Source organism: Scophthalmus maximus, chromosome 13 (genome assembly GCF_022379125.1).
Source record: "Scophthalmus maximus strain ysfricsl-2021 chromosome 13, ASM2237912v1, whole genome shotgun sequence".
NCBI lineage: Eukaryota > Metazoa > Chordata > Actinopteri > Pleuronectiformes > Scophthalmidae > Scophthalmus > Scophthalmus maximus.
This window is the reverse complement of record NC_061527.1, coordinates 4825001-4842310: the sequence shown is the minus strand read 5'-3', so window position 1 is coordinate 4842310 and position 17310 is coordinate 4825001. Positions and strand designations below refer to the sequence as shown.

Below are 17310 nucleotides of genomic sequence, written 5' to 3'. Positions count from 1 at the left end.
GATGGGGATGAAACGGGATGGATAAAGGAGAGAGGTAGAAAGCGACGAGGTCACGGAAGGAGAAAGGGAAGAGGATGAGATCAGCAGGTCTGGGGGGGGGGATTTCACTTTCCTCCTCTTCTCCGTGGATTAAACTCGGCGGAGCCTCTCGCCGTCTCTGCGGATGCTCCCCTTTGTCCCTCTGTCGTCGTCAGTCCAACAGCCCGGTTCTTCTTCATCCCTCTCTCTATCCGTCCCATCTCATCTATTCTTGACGCTGATCCGAGCCGTGGATCATCTTTTTTTTTTATTAAGGTAGAAGCTTGTGGCTCGAAGAAGACGTTTGGTCCATCTGTGGTAAGTATATGTACAAAAAAATCCTCCTGGGTTTAAAAGCAACAACCAGATCATTAATTTATCAGTGATAATCGACCAACGACCGATTGCTCATGTGATCGGATGACGATATACTGCTTTTCATTCATATTTATACAGCCAGTGGTTGAATATACACAAAGAAGTACATTTGTTTTGAGTTTTCCTATGTATAGTTGTACTTTGCAGGTTACATTTTTACAAACACAGCATATAAGAGCAGCTTAATAAGACATGCAGCGTTGTTGCATGTTAAACTACAGTGTGTGAATCAGTCAGGCCTCATGTGACGCATCATAACACATCTTTCTAATGCTACTTCTGTCCCTGTATGTATTGTTTGCCGGACTTTGTCCTCATAATCTTGAAGAAGCATCGCTACTTTTACCAAAGTTAATGATCCGAGTACTTCTATCACTTCGGCATTATTATATACATCTAGCACATTACATTGTGTTATACTGTATAATGAGATAGCATAGCTGAATTAATAACACGGGTTTTACAAGCTAAAACAATGTTCTTGTGCCATTGTCTACTGTTCTCCTGGCATCCGCGGCCTCCGTATAGAACAACTCTGCTCACTGTGGTGCAGGCCGACAATTAACAATAGAGGGTAGTAGTGTACACACACACACACACACACACACACACACACACACACTGACAACTCTTTACTCTGTCATCTACACTATGCTTTGAACAGATACTTCTGTGCTGACTGACCAACCCACTTACACATTCATGCATACATTTCTCCCCACGCTGACTGATGCAGGCACTGTGTGTGTGTGTGTGTGCGTGTGTGTGTGTGTGTGTGTACACGAGACAGAGCGAGAGTTTCTCTGTGCACCCACCAAAGCCGTCGATGAGCTGTTGTGACCTGATCAATAACAATACCAGGGACCGAGTCCATGACCTGCATTCAGCTGCTTCCTGTGTGTGTGTGTGTGTGTGTGTGTGTGTGTGTGTGTGTGTGTGTGTGTGTGTGTGTGTGTGTGTGTTTGTGTGTGTCTGTATGCAGATGAAGTGTCCCGACAATTGATCCACTGTCCACGGGCAGACTTAGACATGCTGTGTCCGACATGCAGGAAGTGACGCGTGCGAGGGGTCAGCTTACTTTGCTTTTTGTCATTTTGCCTCTTAATGCGATTACTCTGACTGTCGACGGCGTCCGTACGGGGTTGGCCTCTTAGCCATGCAATTGAACTAAGTAGGCTATCATTGAGAAAAAAAAAAATCTATTGAATGTGTCAGTGTTACAAAATGTATTTGATACACTCAGGCGTTTATGGAAAATCAACTGTTTGCTGTCTTTTGCCGAGATGGATGTGGAAATCAATCACTCAATTTTTCTCTGTTCAACCAGTGTGCACACAAGCCTGGCTGATTTGACTAGCCTGGCTTAGCACTTAAATATTTCATGTATTCAATCTGTGTAATAGAAATACACATCGCCGTTAACAATATGTATTTGAGATATTTACTGACAAGCATTAGCAGGGTCTGGTATGACTGCTCCAAAATCTGTTGGCACATCATTGTTCAGTACAGAATCCAGGTGAAGCTTGAATGTTGTGGTCACAATTGTATTTCTGAATATTGTAAGGCTAAATATTTCCCACCTCTGTGCCACAAAGACAAATTAGATGTCATCTTCTGATCTCATGTAAGTAGGGGGGCAAAAATAAGATAATCAACGAAATATTAGAGTTGTCCTTAAAAGGCATTGGCAAAATTTTGGGATTGCTGGCCCATTGGTCAACTAACAATGAGCTCAATGAGAATAAAATGCCCAAAAAAAATGTGATGGTGTGTTCAGACCAAACGTGAAGGGAATTTGGCCTCAGGATCATTTGTATTAATTGCGCGAGTAGCGATTTTTACATCACGTCATGTAAGATTCATAAATGAAATATCAGTGCGTGTATAGTTTTGTCTTTCCAGAGTGCAGTGTCGGCCAAGAGACACAGTATTAATTTCATCATCATAATGTTAACTTCCCTAGTTTACTATACAGCTTGACTTATGTTATCCAACTGTATCACTTTTTTTTATGTGGATTTCACCTGTGAAATCCCGCTAAGCAGCCACTTCGCATGAATTGGTGATGTCTTAAAGTTGTTTTCAGGTTGAATAAAAGAGTTGTAGATAGATGGATACGGGTGTTAGGGGGGTTTTTCCTTTAAGAGGTGGGGGTTTTCAGTGAAATAGGCCCTGGTTCCGGGCTTAGTGGTGTAGGTACAAGCCTGCCTGGGATAGTGACGCTTTAATCCACTCAACACAATTCACTGTTTCCCATCACAACGGCACCAAAACAACGCACACAGGGATGAACTTGCCCGGGATTAAACCGACCTGTGACATTTCAACTGGATAATAACACTTTTTTTTTAATGTTGAGTTTGTGTTTCTGCATGTACAGTGCAAAGTGCCTCCTTCTTTTTTTCACTGCGTAGATGTTTTTTCTCCACATCTTCACAGTTTAACATTTGCCTTTTTCGCCAAACCGCAGTGTAATCTGACATCCTCCAACAGGCGGGACGTGAGAGGAAAGATTACCAACCTAGATCTACCCAAAGATGAATCTACCTCCTGTATAAACCCAAATCTATATATATACTCAGAGTTGACTGGATTAAATGTAGATCCATGCAGAGACTTTAAAATAGACACAACACAACACAACACACTGTGTGGGCCTACACCTGCTTAACAAGCTGCTGATGAAGAGCAGCTCAAACTTGCTTTCAGTTGTGTGTGTTTGTGTGTGTGTGTGTGTGTGTGTCTGTGTGTGTGTGTGTCTGTGTGTGTAAGTGTGTGTGTGTGTGTGTAAGTAAGTGTGTGTCTGCGTGTGTGTCACACACACACACACACACATACAGACACACGTACACACAGTCTGTGTGTGTGTGTGTGTGTCTGTAAGTAAGTGTGTGTCTGCGTGTGTGTCACACACACGTACAGACACACGTACACACAGTCTGTGTGTGTACGTGTGTGTCTGTGTGTGTAAGTGTGTGTGTGTGTGTGTGTAAGTAAGTGTGTGTCTGCGTGTGTGTCACACACACGTACACACAGTCTGTGTGTGTGTGTGTGTGCGTCTGCGTGTGTGTGAGTGTGTGTAAGTGTGTAAGTAAGTGTGTGTGTGTCTGTATGTGTGTGTGTCTGCTGTGTGTGTCTGTGTGTCTAAGTGTGTGTGTGTGTGTAAAAGTGGGTGTCTGCGTGTGTGTGTGCGTCTGCGTGTGTGTATGAGTGTGTGTGTGTGTGTGTGTGAGTGTCTGTGTGTGTGTGTGTGTGTGTGTAAGTGTGTAAGTAAGTGTGTGTGTGTGTGTGTGTGTGTTGTCATCCCACGGGTCCGCCTAAAAACCGGTCAGACGACGTTTTGAGTCGAGTCACCTGAATTAAGGAATGGAGAACGAGTTTCACCAAAGAGAGAGAGAGAGAGAGAGAGAGAGAGAAAGAAAGGGGGGAAGTAAAAGTGAAAGAGAAGGAAAGAGAGATCCATCGGTCGCCTGTTACCTGTTAAGTTCACTGTACCGGACCACCTCCTCCTGTGTACCGGACCACCTCCAGCGGCCCCGGTGTCCCAGTTTGGAGGCGGGCTGTCCCGGGACAGACGCACACGTCGGTTGACAGCAGCGACACAGACGCACACAAGCCCCGCGGGAGGAGCAGGAGCAGGACGGGAGTGTGTGTGTGTGTGCGCGCGCGCGTCGACATGCCTGTGCGACAGAAAGGTAAAGAATCAAACTGTTTATGGATCATTCTTTATACTCTTTATTTCCATCCATGTGGTTTCACATCCGCGCGTGTTTTTTTTTTTAGAAACTACGCGGAACAAATCAGTTCGGAGCTCAGATGACAAAAACCAAACCTCGCGTCGCTGTTGCTATAGCTGCGCGCCTCACTGGCTCGTGCGTAACGATACTTCCGTACAAAACCCCGCAATTTAACCTTCAACTGTGTATTTTCGACGACGTGCACAACTCAGAAATAAGAACTTAAGAACTTCCGCCAATCCTTCGCACCTCGGGGTGAATTCGGCTCACAAATTATCCACAAAACAGCACCTTTTACTTACCTATCACTCTACTTTGGCTGGTTTGCAGCAGCGCAACGTGAGTGGTTTTTATACTATCTTCATTTTGTTGCACGTCGTGTCAAAAAAAGATGAGCCAATGATTAATGCTGTAGCCTGTAAAAAAAAACCGTATGATATATAATGATATAATTAATATGAATGAAATTAACCACAACATTTGACTGCCACTTGGTTTTTACTACGCAAGACCTGCTTGTTCTTTAATCAGCTGTTCAGGGAGCCATGGAGCCTGGAATGCAGTTTGCAACCTTCCTCCACACCATCAAACACCTTTGCCCTTATGCCCAGGGTAATAAATACATGGCAATAAAACATGTTAAGGTAGTTACAGTGTGCAGTACAAATACAGTAGTGCGGCATGAACTGGCCGAATGCTCGGCAAAAGAACCACGGTTCACTTGCGATCAAGATGACTGAATCAACTTTAAATGCAGTCGAAGGCAGTTTGGACATTTATTCCATTAGCTGAGACAGGGAAGGGAAAGAAAACATTCCTCAGGCATTCCTTCAGAATAACAAGGAGATGAGGTATATGGTGAAGGTCCCACTGACGGACTACGGACACCTGGGTCTGAAGACCCTGGGAGGTCTGTACCAGGGTCTTCGCAGGGATCTCTCATTAGTTCCGTGTTCTTTCTTGTTGTTCTTCTCTCGTAACCCAGATGCTCAGCGAGCGCTGGAGCTGCTGCAGCAGTACCGGACCAAATTGGAGCAGAGGCAGCAGAGCCCGAGCCCGAGCCCGAGCCCGAGCCGGACCAAACAGGGCCCCGTCGTGGACGAGGACCGCCAGCTGCAGCAGTCCCTGGGCCGGGTCATCAGCGTCTTCCAGAGTCAGCTCTTCAGCGCCCTGCTCGGTAGGAGCACCCGCGTGTCCGCCGCGGTTTATCTCACGTTTAACCTTTACTCTGAAATGAAAGTGTGACCCGTTGATGGTGAAGCCTATGGTTAGACGGCGAGCGCTCACGAGCTTGTCGACCTTTGCATTCTTCTTCTTTGACATCTGTGGGAGGTGGAAACATTCTTAAGATGGCATGCTGAGTGTTGCCAACATCAGTGTGAATGGAAAACAATATTGTACAATAGGATCATTATGATATTCTAAAATCAAACTTGGGCCATTTTTATTTTTGATATTAAATGGCTTATAAAGACACTTGAACAATATTTTTTATGCATGCCCAAGTTCACTTTTCCATTGAATTCAAAATATCAGTAATGTTAGATTAAATCAACAGTCAAATAATTTCTTACTGTCACTATTTTCCCCCTTTTCTGGATTATATCATTGTTTTATAACTTTGTTGGGACGTTGTTCATAGAAAGAGATTTTCTGCACCTACACCTGTAAACATGCATCGACTGGACGCTAACAGCTGTCAATCACGCTGTATCCATGCTCCAATGCATACGGTGCTTTATCGTCTATTTGACTCTAAATGAGACCAACATTTACTAAATGAACATCATGCTGTATGGAAGAAGACTTGTAACGACAGATTGAGGCGATAAGCTCCTCAGGAAAATGTTTACTGACGTTATAAACTAGTGAGACGTGGAGATATTTCTTCTTTTTTGCAACCAGTGGAGTCGCCATCTTCTGGTCATTCCAGAGAATACAGGCTCCGGGCACTTCCCCATTGGCGTCATTTTCTTGACCTGGGGTCTAACATCCATTTCCAGAGGGAAAGATAAGAGATGAATGTTCACCAGAGAATGGAGATCAAGGCCGGTCCCACTTGGGCCTTATGTGTGAATGTGTAGCATTTATAAACTGCCCCCCAAAAGTTTACAACCTGCGTTAAACTAGTTTCTTCCGGTTGTGCTGGTGAACTGAGAATGCAGTTCTCACACGCGCGTGCGTCCGCTCAGTTATGTGTACAGCAACAAACTGGTTCTCAGCCTCCTCCGGTCCCGACTGCGTCGCGACACGCCCACACCTGTGGCTGTTACACTAACACTTCTCTCTTTGTGTTGCGTGTGTATGCATGTGTGTGTGTGTGTGTGTGTGTGTGTGTGTGTGTGTGTGTGTGTGTGTGTGTGTGTGTTTGTGTGTGTGTGTGTTAGCGCTTTCCCCCGAACATGACGCTGAGTTCCTGTTTTGAACACAACTTTGACCTTTAGCCGAGATGCTCCTGCTAAAGGTCATATTTCGGAACGGCACTTTCTTTCTTTTGTAGATGTTTCTTCCTATCATCATCATCATCATCATCATCATCATCATCATCATCGTCGTCTCTAGCATTTTAAATGTTCATATATACTCAAGAGTCCATGGTTTGTGACAGCTTGTTACTGTACTGTAGAATTTCCATATTTGCTGCCTTTTTTATTTGTATAATACCCTGTTCAATTTACTGTGTACTCTCCACTCTTCTCTTTTTCTTTTTCACTCATCCGCCACCGACTGTCTCCTTCTTACACACATTAGGCATATTGTTGTTTCTCTTCTTTATCTCTTTTATGAGCACCCAACTTGTCCCAGTCGGCAGCCTGAGCTCACAGCCATGTGTGTGATTTAGTGCAGAACTGTCAGTTAAGTTTATGGAGAGGAGGAAGGGGAAACGTAAGTTATGAAAAGGTGACAAACTAGGAGAATAAATATTCCTCCTGGGTCACTGCTCTACATAACTACGGTACGGTTACCTCATGCTGCCACTAGAGGCCACTGGCGTATCAGCTGTGTTTCATCATATTTCCTTGCTACTGTACCTCAGAAATTGCTCTGAATCATAGAAAACATAGATACAGTGTCTTCACTACTATCCAGTCATTTGAGTTTCAGTATTTTCTTATTGATCTATCAGTCTGTTATCTACCTTTAGGAATCCACTGTACTCCTTCATGGCTCTAATCTCTCTGTTTCCTCTTCCAGATATCCAGGAGTACTACGAGTTGACCCTCCTTGCAGACAGCAAGTGTCCTGTGGCTGAGACAGACGGCCCGGGGGACCTCTCTGCCTCCTGTGACCTGCCAGCACATCTCCCAGCTCAGCCACAGGCCTCCTCTGGTCCCCCGTCGAGCCCCCCGGCGTCTGGCGGACCAACTCGGCCGATACCCTTATTGCCCAGACGCAGGTCGATCAAGTCCCCCGCCCCGCCAATCCCGTCCGGAACGCCCGGACATTCCCCGGATGCACAGCACGGTACGCCTCAGCCGCAGCCGGCCAAAGTCAAGTACCGTGCTCCTCTTCCTCCTGTGCCGCCTGGAGCCTCCAAATCCACAGCAGCCGACACTCCTAAACCCTCGTCTCCCTCTGCTGCCACGGCGAGCGGATCAGAGGCCCCCACGGGCTCCATAAAAACACCTCCTGCGGTATCTCTTAATGGAACCAAGCAAAATCTTACTGCCACCAACTCCGCAGTTTCTTCAGGAAACTCCACCGCCCCTGCCAGTCCACAAGGCCTTCCCGCCTCTCCCGACCTCAAGCTGGTGACGGTCTCGGCCCTCGTCTCCGGCACCGTCCAGGCCCTTGTGTCTCCCACCACTCCGGACAAACTCGCCCCCGCCGGCAACCCCCCGGGCACCAGCCCAGGTCCTGACAGGGTCAGGGATGACGCGCTCATCATCTCTGCAGCTCTTGCGACCGGCAACGGCCCGGGATCAGGCCGCTTGGGCCCCGGCACGGGTCCAATCAGCCCCAACCGGGGGAAGTTTACCTTCAGCAACCTCAGTCCCACGGCTCCTCCAGGACCTTTGACCAAAGGACCTCTTTTGAGGTATGTAACCTTTAGCAACACGAGCATACATTTCAACCGTTAGTAGGGCTACATTCACTCTTGATATGCGAACAGACTCAGCTGACAAATTATCTCTGGGAAATTCAGGACTTGAAGGGAAAGGCAGATGTGGAAAGTGTGCGAACCTTCTCTGTCACAGTTGGTGTGTTCGTCTCATCGCAGCGGAAACAAATGAATGTAAAGTTACTGGCCACTTCCTCGCACCAGTCTACAATTTTATAAAGTTCAGCTTCACAGAAAAACCTCAAGTTTTAGTTAGAGACGCCTCTCACACAGCAGCGCTCTTCTTTGAGGTTCACACAAGTCAATACATTCCCTGAGGCTGTCTTTCTTTTTAATCGTCCATGTAATTATAAAAAAAAACGAAACAATATTATTTAGGTTATCTAGCCTCTGAATTGTATTGAATCATTTGTGCGATTCATGCTGACAATCGAAATTTGCTTTTATTCATGTTCCCCAAAAATTGAAAACACAAGACCCATTTGAAGATTTCCATAATCCTTGGTGTTTAGGAACTATTCACGACTTACCCGTCATAAACTGGATGCAATTAATTCACGGATCTTTCCATTTCTGTTCAGTCAGTGGAAGAAAAATATGAAATGTGCATTCATTTTGTACAACAATGTCATTCAGGGGAAAAAAAGGACAGCATAGAAATATTGTTTTCAGCGTTCACCTCCAGACACCCTCTCTCTGCCTGATCTCTGTTTCCCAGTCCAACCAGTCCTGGGCCGGTGAGAGTCACCTCCCGTAGCCCCAGCCACGGTCCAGCCAGCCCCAGGCCGAGCCCGCTGACGAGCCCGCTGACGAGCCCGCTGTCCCCCAACACGGTAAGACACATCGGCTGTTTTGTGTTGGTGCCTAAGTTGAACCTGAAGGAAATGTCTCTGCAGTGAGTTGCAGAAACGATTACATGCACAAAGTTGGAAAAGAAAGAGATGCAAAATGATTTCCCTCCCCTGAATCTTGGAGACATTGTGTCTTGTCTTGTTGTGTCTCATAGAGCTTGTCAGGCATGTTGGAATAATGTATAGGGCTCCTGTCATTGATGAATATATGGTGGTAGGTGTCAGACATGGCTTGGTATGCTTGTGCCTGACAGCCTTATCATTATCCGATATGTCATATTCAGATTTTTTGGCATCTGCCATGTCCTATAGAGATCTGTTGTGATTTTGTGCTGCTGCAAAATCTGGCTAGACTGTGCAATATATACAGTAGGCTGTCATGACTTGGAGTTGTTCATTTAGTTTAGGGACTTTAGTTTGAGTTGACCACCCACACACCCACACACACACACACACACACACACACACACACACACACACACACACACACACAGTGCAACTATTCTTCTCTCCACTCATTGCTGATTCTCCCCCCTGAGGCTGACAACAGAAAGTTGTCAATGTGTGTGTGTGTGTGTGTGTGTGTGTGTGTGTGTGTGTGTGACATGGAAATGCTATTGCGGCAAACTTTCTGCACCAAACCATGTCTCACCACACCACTGGACTATATTGCACTGTTTCAAATTCACCAGTAACCCTAGCGATGGTGTGCATCTTTTTAAAAAAGCCCGTCTCTGTGGAGCTTCCGGGAGCATATGAAGCTACCCACAGTCAAAGTTGAAAGTAGAGCATCTATTGCTTCACTGCTGTTACTGTTCGCTCAGCCTAACCCCCACTCCTGCCAAACAGTGACTGACCTGATAAAGCTGCAGTGAGTGGTGTTTGTGTGTGTGTGTGCGCGTGTGTGTGTAGTATATGTACATGTGTGTGTGTGTGTGTGTGTGTGTGTGTGTGTGTGTGTGTGCATATACGCATCTGTCTGCATGAGTGTTTACCTGTGCATCCATGTGTATGCGTTTATGCGCCTGCCATGTCTGCTGTCTGCCTGTCCGTTGTCCTTTCTTCTTTTCACTGAGTGTGTTCTGCGAGGACACATTTTTTTCTGAGCCACGAACCTCTTTGAGGTCAGAGTGTGGCTACCAGCTGCCACAGAACGAAGACAGCAGCTGGAAAACAACAGGGTGGGTGGAGGTGCACCGGGCCGGCTGCCATGTTTTCCGAGTCTGACTCTGTTTCGGCGGAGAAGTCCTCTCCGGCCGCCCCTGATGCGAGGACGGGCGGAGAGGACGTGAGGATGGGAGGAGAGAGATGCTGAGAGAGGAGAGGAGATGAGAGCAGCGGCGGCAGCAGGAGGAGGAGGAGGAGGAGACAAAGAGAGACAGGCGGCGGAAGAAGGACGTCCCCAACAGCAACAATCGGCTGAGTGGCGGAACAGGAAAGTTGCAGGTGGAAAATGTTTGGGTGAAACTTTGCCAGTCGGACTGGTGAGGATGGACTGCATCTGTATCCTCACTACCAAGGTGAGACTCAGGAAGAGAGCAGATGGAGCAGAGCAGAGGAATATGGCAAACTGATGACATTCGCTACTAAATAAATGATCAAGATTGACATGATGACATTCACTCCATTTTTATAGCCATCCTTTTAATTTCATGTTGGAATTGTGTGTGAATTGTGCGCTTAGCTTTGAATGCAGTGGTTCTTCTTAACACGTCCAAACCAATTTGTCTCTCAGAAACCGACTTGCATAGTGAATGATGGCACCTGCTGCTCCTGCTCACAGTTATTATTAAATTGGGAACAGGCGGCCTGTAGTACAGATGGTTTACTGTGCTGTCCCGTGTGATTTCGCGGACTACAAGGTGACGTCTTAGAAGAACAGGTTGTGCCGTCGCGGAAGGGGACTCTAATGGGAATGCCGAATCGGTTGCTCTGCTTCTGACCTGACAACATGTGACACCCAGAGAGACGGGGGGAAAAGTGGGTTGATGGGACACACACACACTTCAAAAGGCGAAGCTCTCCGACCGGCTGGCCGGCTCCGTAGGCAGCAGAGTGCTGCGCCGGTTGACTGACTCTCGGGGCAGGAGAGAAGACTTGGCTTCAAAGTACGTTGGCAAAAATGAAACACATGCATTATGCACACGCGCGCGCAATGCTCGGGAAACGCATGGCCCATTTTGAAGCCGCAGAACCACTGTGAGCTGGGTTAGACCGAAGCAGATGTAGATGATGGACGGATGGACAGTGACAGAAGTAGTGGTGTTGTATGAAAAAGGGCTCAAGTTAAAGTTGTCGCCTTTTCACACCTTCATTTCTGGCACAATTCAGACATCGGCACCAACTAAAGGAAATGATATTTCTTTCTGTGAGTTTGAGATACTGCTGTGATTCCTAATCGGTCTCATCAGTCATTGGACTATGTGTGATTAAAGTGTCAAAATACGCTTTGGGCTGCAAGCCATTATGCAGCCTGTTTAGTCGTACTTGATCAGCTTGGCGTTGAACCACATCGTCTGCTTGAAGGACAAACACTTTGACCACCAGGTCACTACTGCAGAAGAGAGACTCCTTCACACCAAGTAAAGGAACCAATTGGTGGTGCAGATCTTTTCAGTCATCAAACCTTTTTTTGCCACCCTCCAATAACCCTATGTCACATATGTTATTCTTACCTGATCCTGCATGATTTTTCTTGAGGCCATGCTTCCTAGTTATGGACAAAATCTATCGTCGCAACATGCTACCATTATAAGGTGCGGGTAATCCTAGTTCAACTTGGTCTTGCACTCATTTTTTGACTCAGTCTTGGACTCAACAATTTCCGCCGCGGCTAAATCAAGTTGCCTAAGGAGCTGTGAGGAGCATTACCTGTTGTGGTGCCGGCCAAGACAGGGATTGGGACTTTGATAGTGGACACAGAAGGAAGTTATCATTAGCATCAATAACAAGCGGAAAGCTGCAGGTTACAAGGACGCCTTCAAAAGAAGCCGCAGGGTTATTTAAGTGAAATGGATCCAGTTAAAGATAGAGAGTGAAAGGAACAGGAGACAGGCACTTCAAATACACATAAGTCTGCAGTCTGCTGGCAGATGGACAAACAGACTTGGACGAACAGATTTGGTAAATCTCACTTAGATAATGAAGTGAAAAACAAAGGGTGTTCCCTTAATGTCAGGACTACAGTAATTGCAGTTTGTAATCATGTCGAGATTCACTACGGATCTATGTGAATGTGATGTAACAGGACATCTATTTCGTATCAAATCCTTCAGGTAATGTTTAAGCGTGTCGCATTACTCAACCTACATCCCGTAGTACCCTGTGGAGATTGTTGTCAAACACACAGTTTGTGGATTTTACTCTCTATCAGAACTCGCATCTCAATCTCGCCCAATCCTCTTTTCTCCTCCGATATATCCAGTCTTAAGTCCTACCTCCAGTGTGTGATTGTTCTTCGCTCTTACCAAGTGTCGCTGGCTTCCCGTGCTCCAAGAGAGCAAGAGTCTCCCCTAAGAGGCTTACCTTAGGCTGCTAACAGACTTTACAGAGGTGGGGCTATTTCAGTATGGACAAAGAGGAGTCGAGAGAGGAAATAATGGGAGTGAGACACACACACACACTCAATGATAGAGGGTAAGAGATTGCGCAAGTCTGCGAGTTCTTCGCATTTCTTGGCTTTGACGGGATATTTAACTGGCTTTTGCCAGGAAACTCCACGCTGCATCATTCCACCGATCCATCCGTCTGTGGAACTGTCCAGCTGGCATTGTGATGTAACTGTGAGGAAGGGGTCACGGCTAACAAATTAATCAACGGAGGCAGATGAGAGGGAGGAAGAGGGAGAGAACTTCCCAAACAGCCGCAGGACAATTGAGCCCATTGCGATGCATCTGCAGCAGGACTAATACGGCGATGCAGGACGTCTGTCACGGGTTGGCTCTCCTCCGGTGGCCCTCAGTGAAAGGTTAAACATCCCCTCAGTCCTGCAGGATCTACACTAGTTGTGAAGAATTGGACTAAGTCTGTAGGTGTACGGATAGCCCTGCATGTAGCCTACTGACCTGAAAACTACTGGGCCAGCGCAAGGGCTACATGCGAAGATGGACCATCGCAACTCTGCATCTCCAACCAATGTAAACTACCTCCTCTTTCTTTAACTACTACTACTATATCACCAACCTGCTATTTTTAGGTTTGGCTCATTCAAGAGTCTTGTAGTTGGAGTAGAGATTAGCAGGAGAGTAGCAAGGGCAACTGAGGTTAAATCGTCTTCAGTAAGGAATGACTAGCAGACGATCACCTCTGTATGAATTTGCAGTTTGTGTAAAACCTTTTCTATTTTTGCTCGTATAGTTTATGTCGGTTTGTTTACAGTATTTCCATCAATTGTATAGGCTCCTCCCAATATTATCTGTGCACAAGATGTGCGCTGATACACTTTGTTCCGCAACACTTCAGAAACCAGTCATCTCTGGTCCTTGCTTAGTCACACTGCTGGATGCTATCAGAGGTGCTAGGAATCGCAGACGCTGGCTGCGACTCAAGGACAGCTGAGTAATTAAGAAGAACTAGTTTGGGGTCATAATTAAGCAGATGACCCAAGTTGTGTACAGTAAAACATTTTTTGGGGGCCTTATCCTTTGATTTTGGGCTGGAAAAAACAGTTTTTTTGGTTTTTTAATTTATTAATGTAGGTCCAGAGAGAAAATAATAACAATAAAAGTCAATCCTCAAAATAAGCCATTTTTGTGAATTACTGCAAAAGTGTCAGATTGCCATTAAACCATATAGCTAGCTTCTGTCATTATTTTGGCAGTTATAAAAAGGGTCTTGTGACTCTCATATCAGTGGTTGGTACAAAAACTGAATAAAAAATGCAATGATGTGTAATTATGTTTTACAGTACCACTGTGGGAAACGGGTAAAACCACCAATCACTGAAACTACCCCAGAGATAGCATAAATGCTGCTAGCTGGGTCTGTTTCTTAGCCCACATCCCTGAAACCAAAAATCCAGAAGCCATCCATGGGTGAGGGCCAGCTCACATTTGACTATCAAGGCTGAAGACTTTAGCAGCTACAATTGACCCAACTTGGTTCGTAAAGTTTGTCTGCTTTGAGGGGCGAGGGCCATGAGCAGTGGTTGACCCTAAAAAGCAAAGCACCTGGTTGAATGAAGGTTACAAGCAGGGGGGGCCACACTCTGCCGGAGCCGAGAGCCTCACGAAGAAGAGTAATAGTAGTTGTTTGTCACGGAAGGATTAGTTTTACTCTGAGTTGTTCTACAGCTGTAAGCTGATTTATTCCCTTTGCCAACATTTGCGTTTTCATAAGCCTACTATGATGGTCAGGCTAACAGGCTAGCAAGCTAATATGAAATTGTTCATTGTTCATGTCATGCCTGAGGTCAGCCAGAGAAGCTAATCCCATTAAGCAGACGACTAATCTCTTTTGAGCTACACACAACCACACACACACACACACACACACACACACACACACACACACACACACACACACACTCAGACAAAGACACAAATTCATAGCGAATCATACGCACAAACAGCAAAGCAATCGAGTTCAGCTCAGTTTAGTCGTATCGTTGACTTTCCAGGAGGGGGAAATGAAACAGCTTAGGGGTCATCATGGCTGCATGACCCCCTGACCCCCGACTGTGACAGGAGAGTTAAGAGTGAAGATCTGGACCATGTTACATGTTGGATGTGGATGAATGTTCTGCTCTGTAGTTTCATCCTGTAGCTACACTTGTGGCTTAAATGATGATTTGTTCTGACAATAGAAAAGCTTTTATCTTAAATATCATTTTGGCCCTATGCCGTTTCACAATAGGCCTCTAAACATATGTCTGGTTATTTCTTGTTAAATTATCAGGAAATTTAGGGAGTTAGAGATATATTTTGAATATTCTATATTCAATATATTTTATTCATGTATTTAATCCAGATCCCAAGAATATACAATGGATTACTGCCATGTTATGCGGTATTAGTTTGCATATTTACTGTACATTACTACAGTTTATATAGACCTGTTTAAGGAATTTAATAAGACATGACCTTACATTTTCTCTGTCAGTAAAAACAAAAAAGAAATTGAAACATGTATCATGTCGCAAGTTTATCACGTATAACACATGTTGAAGACAAAATGAATAGTTCATAGAGAACATCTACTGGTGCTGTGTCTGTGTTTGACCACAACGTGGCACTGTGTGTTTGAGGGACACACCGACATGTTGGCTGCTCAAACGATTATTTTCTGCACAGACTCGACACCTCCGGACTTCATACATCATTTGAAATACGACATGTCCTTTGGAATTCATTATGATGAGATATTTCTTTGAATAACCCTCTGAAATGAATGCGCTCTTCTGCTGTTGTCTGCGGTTGCGAGGTTTCTGCGGGGATCAGTGTGTCCTCGTGCAGCCCGGGCGAGATGTATTTAGAGGAAAAGATTCCCTCATTCGGAAACGGGAGTACACAGCTGGTAGACGCTCATCATGTGACCGCATTTGAAATGTTGATGTATGGAGTATTTTCTGATTGGATGCTGTGCAGAAAGGAGAATCCGCCGTGATTGGCTCGCACACAGACCCCCACACACACACACACACACACACACACACAGCGTAGTTATTTCTGTGCTGGCTGACCTACTAATGTTAACATGTAGTGCATCGCCTGCGAGGCTCATGAGGTAGCATCCTCTCGCTCGCTCCGCACATGTCTCTCATTCATTCCTCTCCTTTTCTCTTCTCTGCCCTCCTCCAAATATTTGTTGCTCTTTCGTCTCACTTGCATTCTTTCATCGTTTAATGTCATTTGGTGTGTGGTGTTGCTAATGTGGCCCTGGATGCTGTCTTTACACACTTTATCAGCCAGAATGCCTGTGGCTGTGTGTGTGCGCGCGCGTGTGTGTCTGTGTAGCAGTGCATGCGAGCACATCAGCAGGATCTCCATCTGCTCCTCGCCAAACGCAGAGGGACGCACTGTAAAGCAAACTTATCACACAAGCCAAGACTATTGGGAGACTGGCCCTTGACCCAAAGCTTACTCTTACATAAAAGAAATAAATCCCAGATTTTTTTTAATTATTTTTTTATTCTTCCCAATCCAATTTGAGATTACTTTATAAAATCCTTAAACAAGACATGTCAGCAAGGTGAGAGTCCGAACCCAGAACATTTTTTTTTATTACATTAACATGTCCCCTTTCCAATTCGTCAGGCATCAGATCACCTCCTGGGAAGAACTCTGCGCAGTAATGGTTGACAGGTACAGAAGGAGAACTGGACAGTTGGCCTCAAATTTGAAGAGATAAGAGTAAAGATCTTCAGGATGTGCAGTGCAAATACTTACACATCTATAATCAGTCGTGTAGACGGCAGAATCCAAATGAAGTAAACATGTATCAGCGCACCAAGAAGTCGTTCTGAAAAATCCGAAAAGGCAGGAAACTTTTGAATCTATTCATTTCGCGCAACGATTCAAATTGTCCCGCAGCGCGGCCAATGCATCGATTGTTTGATTTCACGCGTGTTAATTGACGCGTGTTCCTTCAGTCCCTGCCGCGCTCAGAATAACCCTTCATGTGTTTACATTATTTATTTGACTTGTCCGCCTGCATCAAGGTCACAACGGTACAGGCCCCTCCAGGCTCGGATCTGTGCATCTTCTATCCGTCTGCCGTTACACCCGCTAAAAATAATTCTACGAATAATTTGTCATTACCCATAACCAGCTCATCGTGTCAATTGAGACATAGTCTTTGGCTGTGGATTCATTACGTCATCAGTAAACGAATGGAACGACTTTAGACACCTGTAGTATCAGCTTGTTAATCCCTGTCTCGGTCCCCACCTTTAATATTTATCCCCGCTCCCCGTCGGTGACCTCGCTGCACTATGTTCTCTCGCCTACCGCTTCCCTGCCTCCGTTCACCTCTCGCTCACGCCGAGTTGTTTATTTCCCGGTCGAGGTGGGAGGACAGGGACGACCGCGGCGGGAGCGGAGCGCGATGTGTGTCGTGGTGCAGATGGCCCAGCTGTCGCCTTCAGGAGCCGGGGGTTGGAGAGGCTTTGTTCGACTTGCTCCGCCCTTCATCTCCCGGTAGAAGGTCCTCTCCTCTCCTCTCCTCCTCTCATCTCCTATCCCTCAACTTACACATCAAATATGCAGTGGAGAGAAGAGGGAAACATATGGTAATGTTCCAAAAAAGAAAGAAAGAAAGAAAT

At 45.8% G+C, this 17310-nt stretch overlaps 1 protein-coding gene across 5 annotated transcripts in view; it reads left to right on the top strand.

Moving 5' to 3' along the window:
- Positions 1-3805: 3805 nt before the first annotated feature.
- The window catches only part of LOC118317931 (discs large homolog 1-like protein), a 99651-nt gene continuing 86146 nt past the window's right edge, over positions 3806-17310 (top strand). For 2 of the 5 annotated variants that reach the window (XM_035647093.2, XM_035647092.2), the window contains exons 1-4: positions 3810-4094; positions 5122-5313; positions 7332-8175; positions 8918-9032. In XM_035647093.2, the coding sequence (XP_035502986.2) occupies positions 4076-4094; positions 5122-5313; positions 7332-8175; positions 8918-9032 (1170 nt within the window). In that variant the 5' untranslated portion in view covers positions 3810-4075. Of the gene's footprint in view, positions 4095-5121; positions 5314-7331; positions 8176-8917; positions 9033-17310 lie in introns of all 5 variants that reach the window. The other 3 variants (XM_035647095.2, XM_035647094.2, XM_047336666.1) reach the window with 2 other exon arrangements.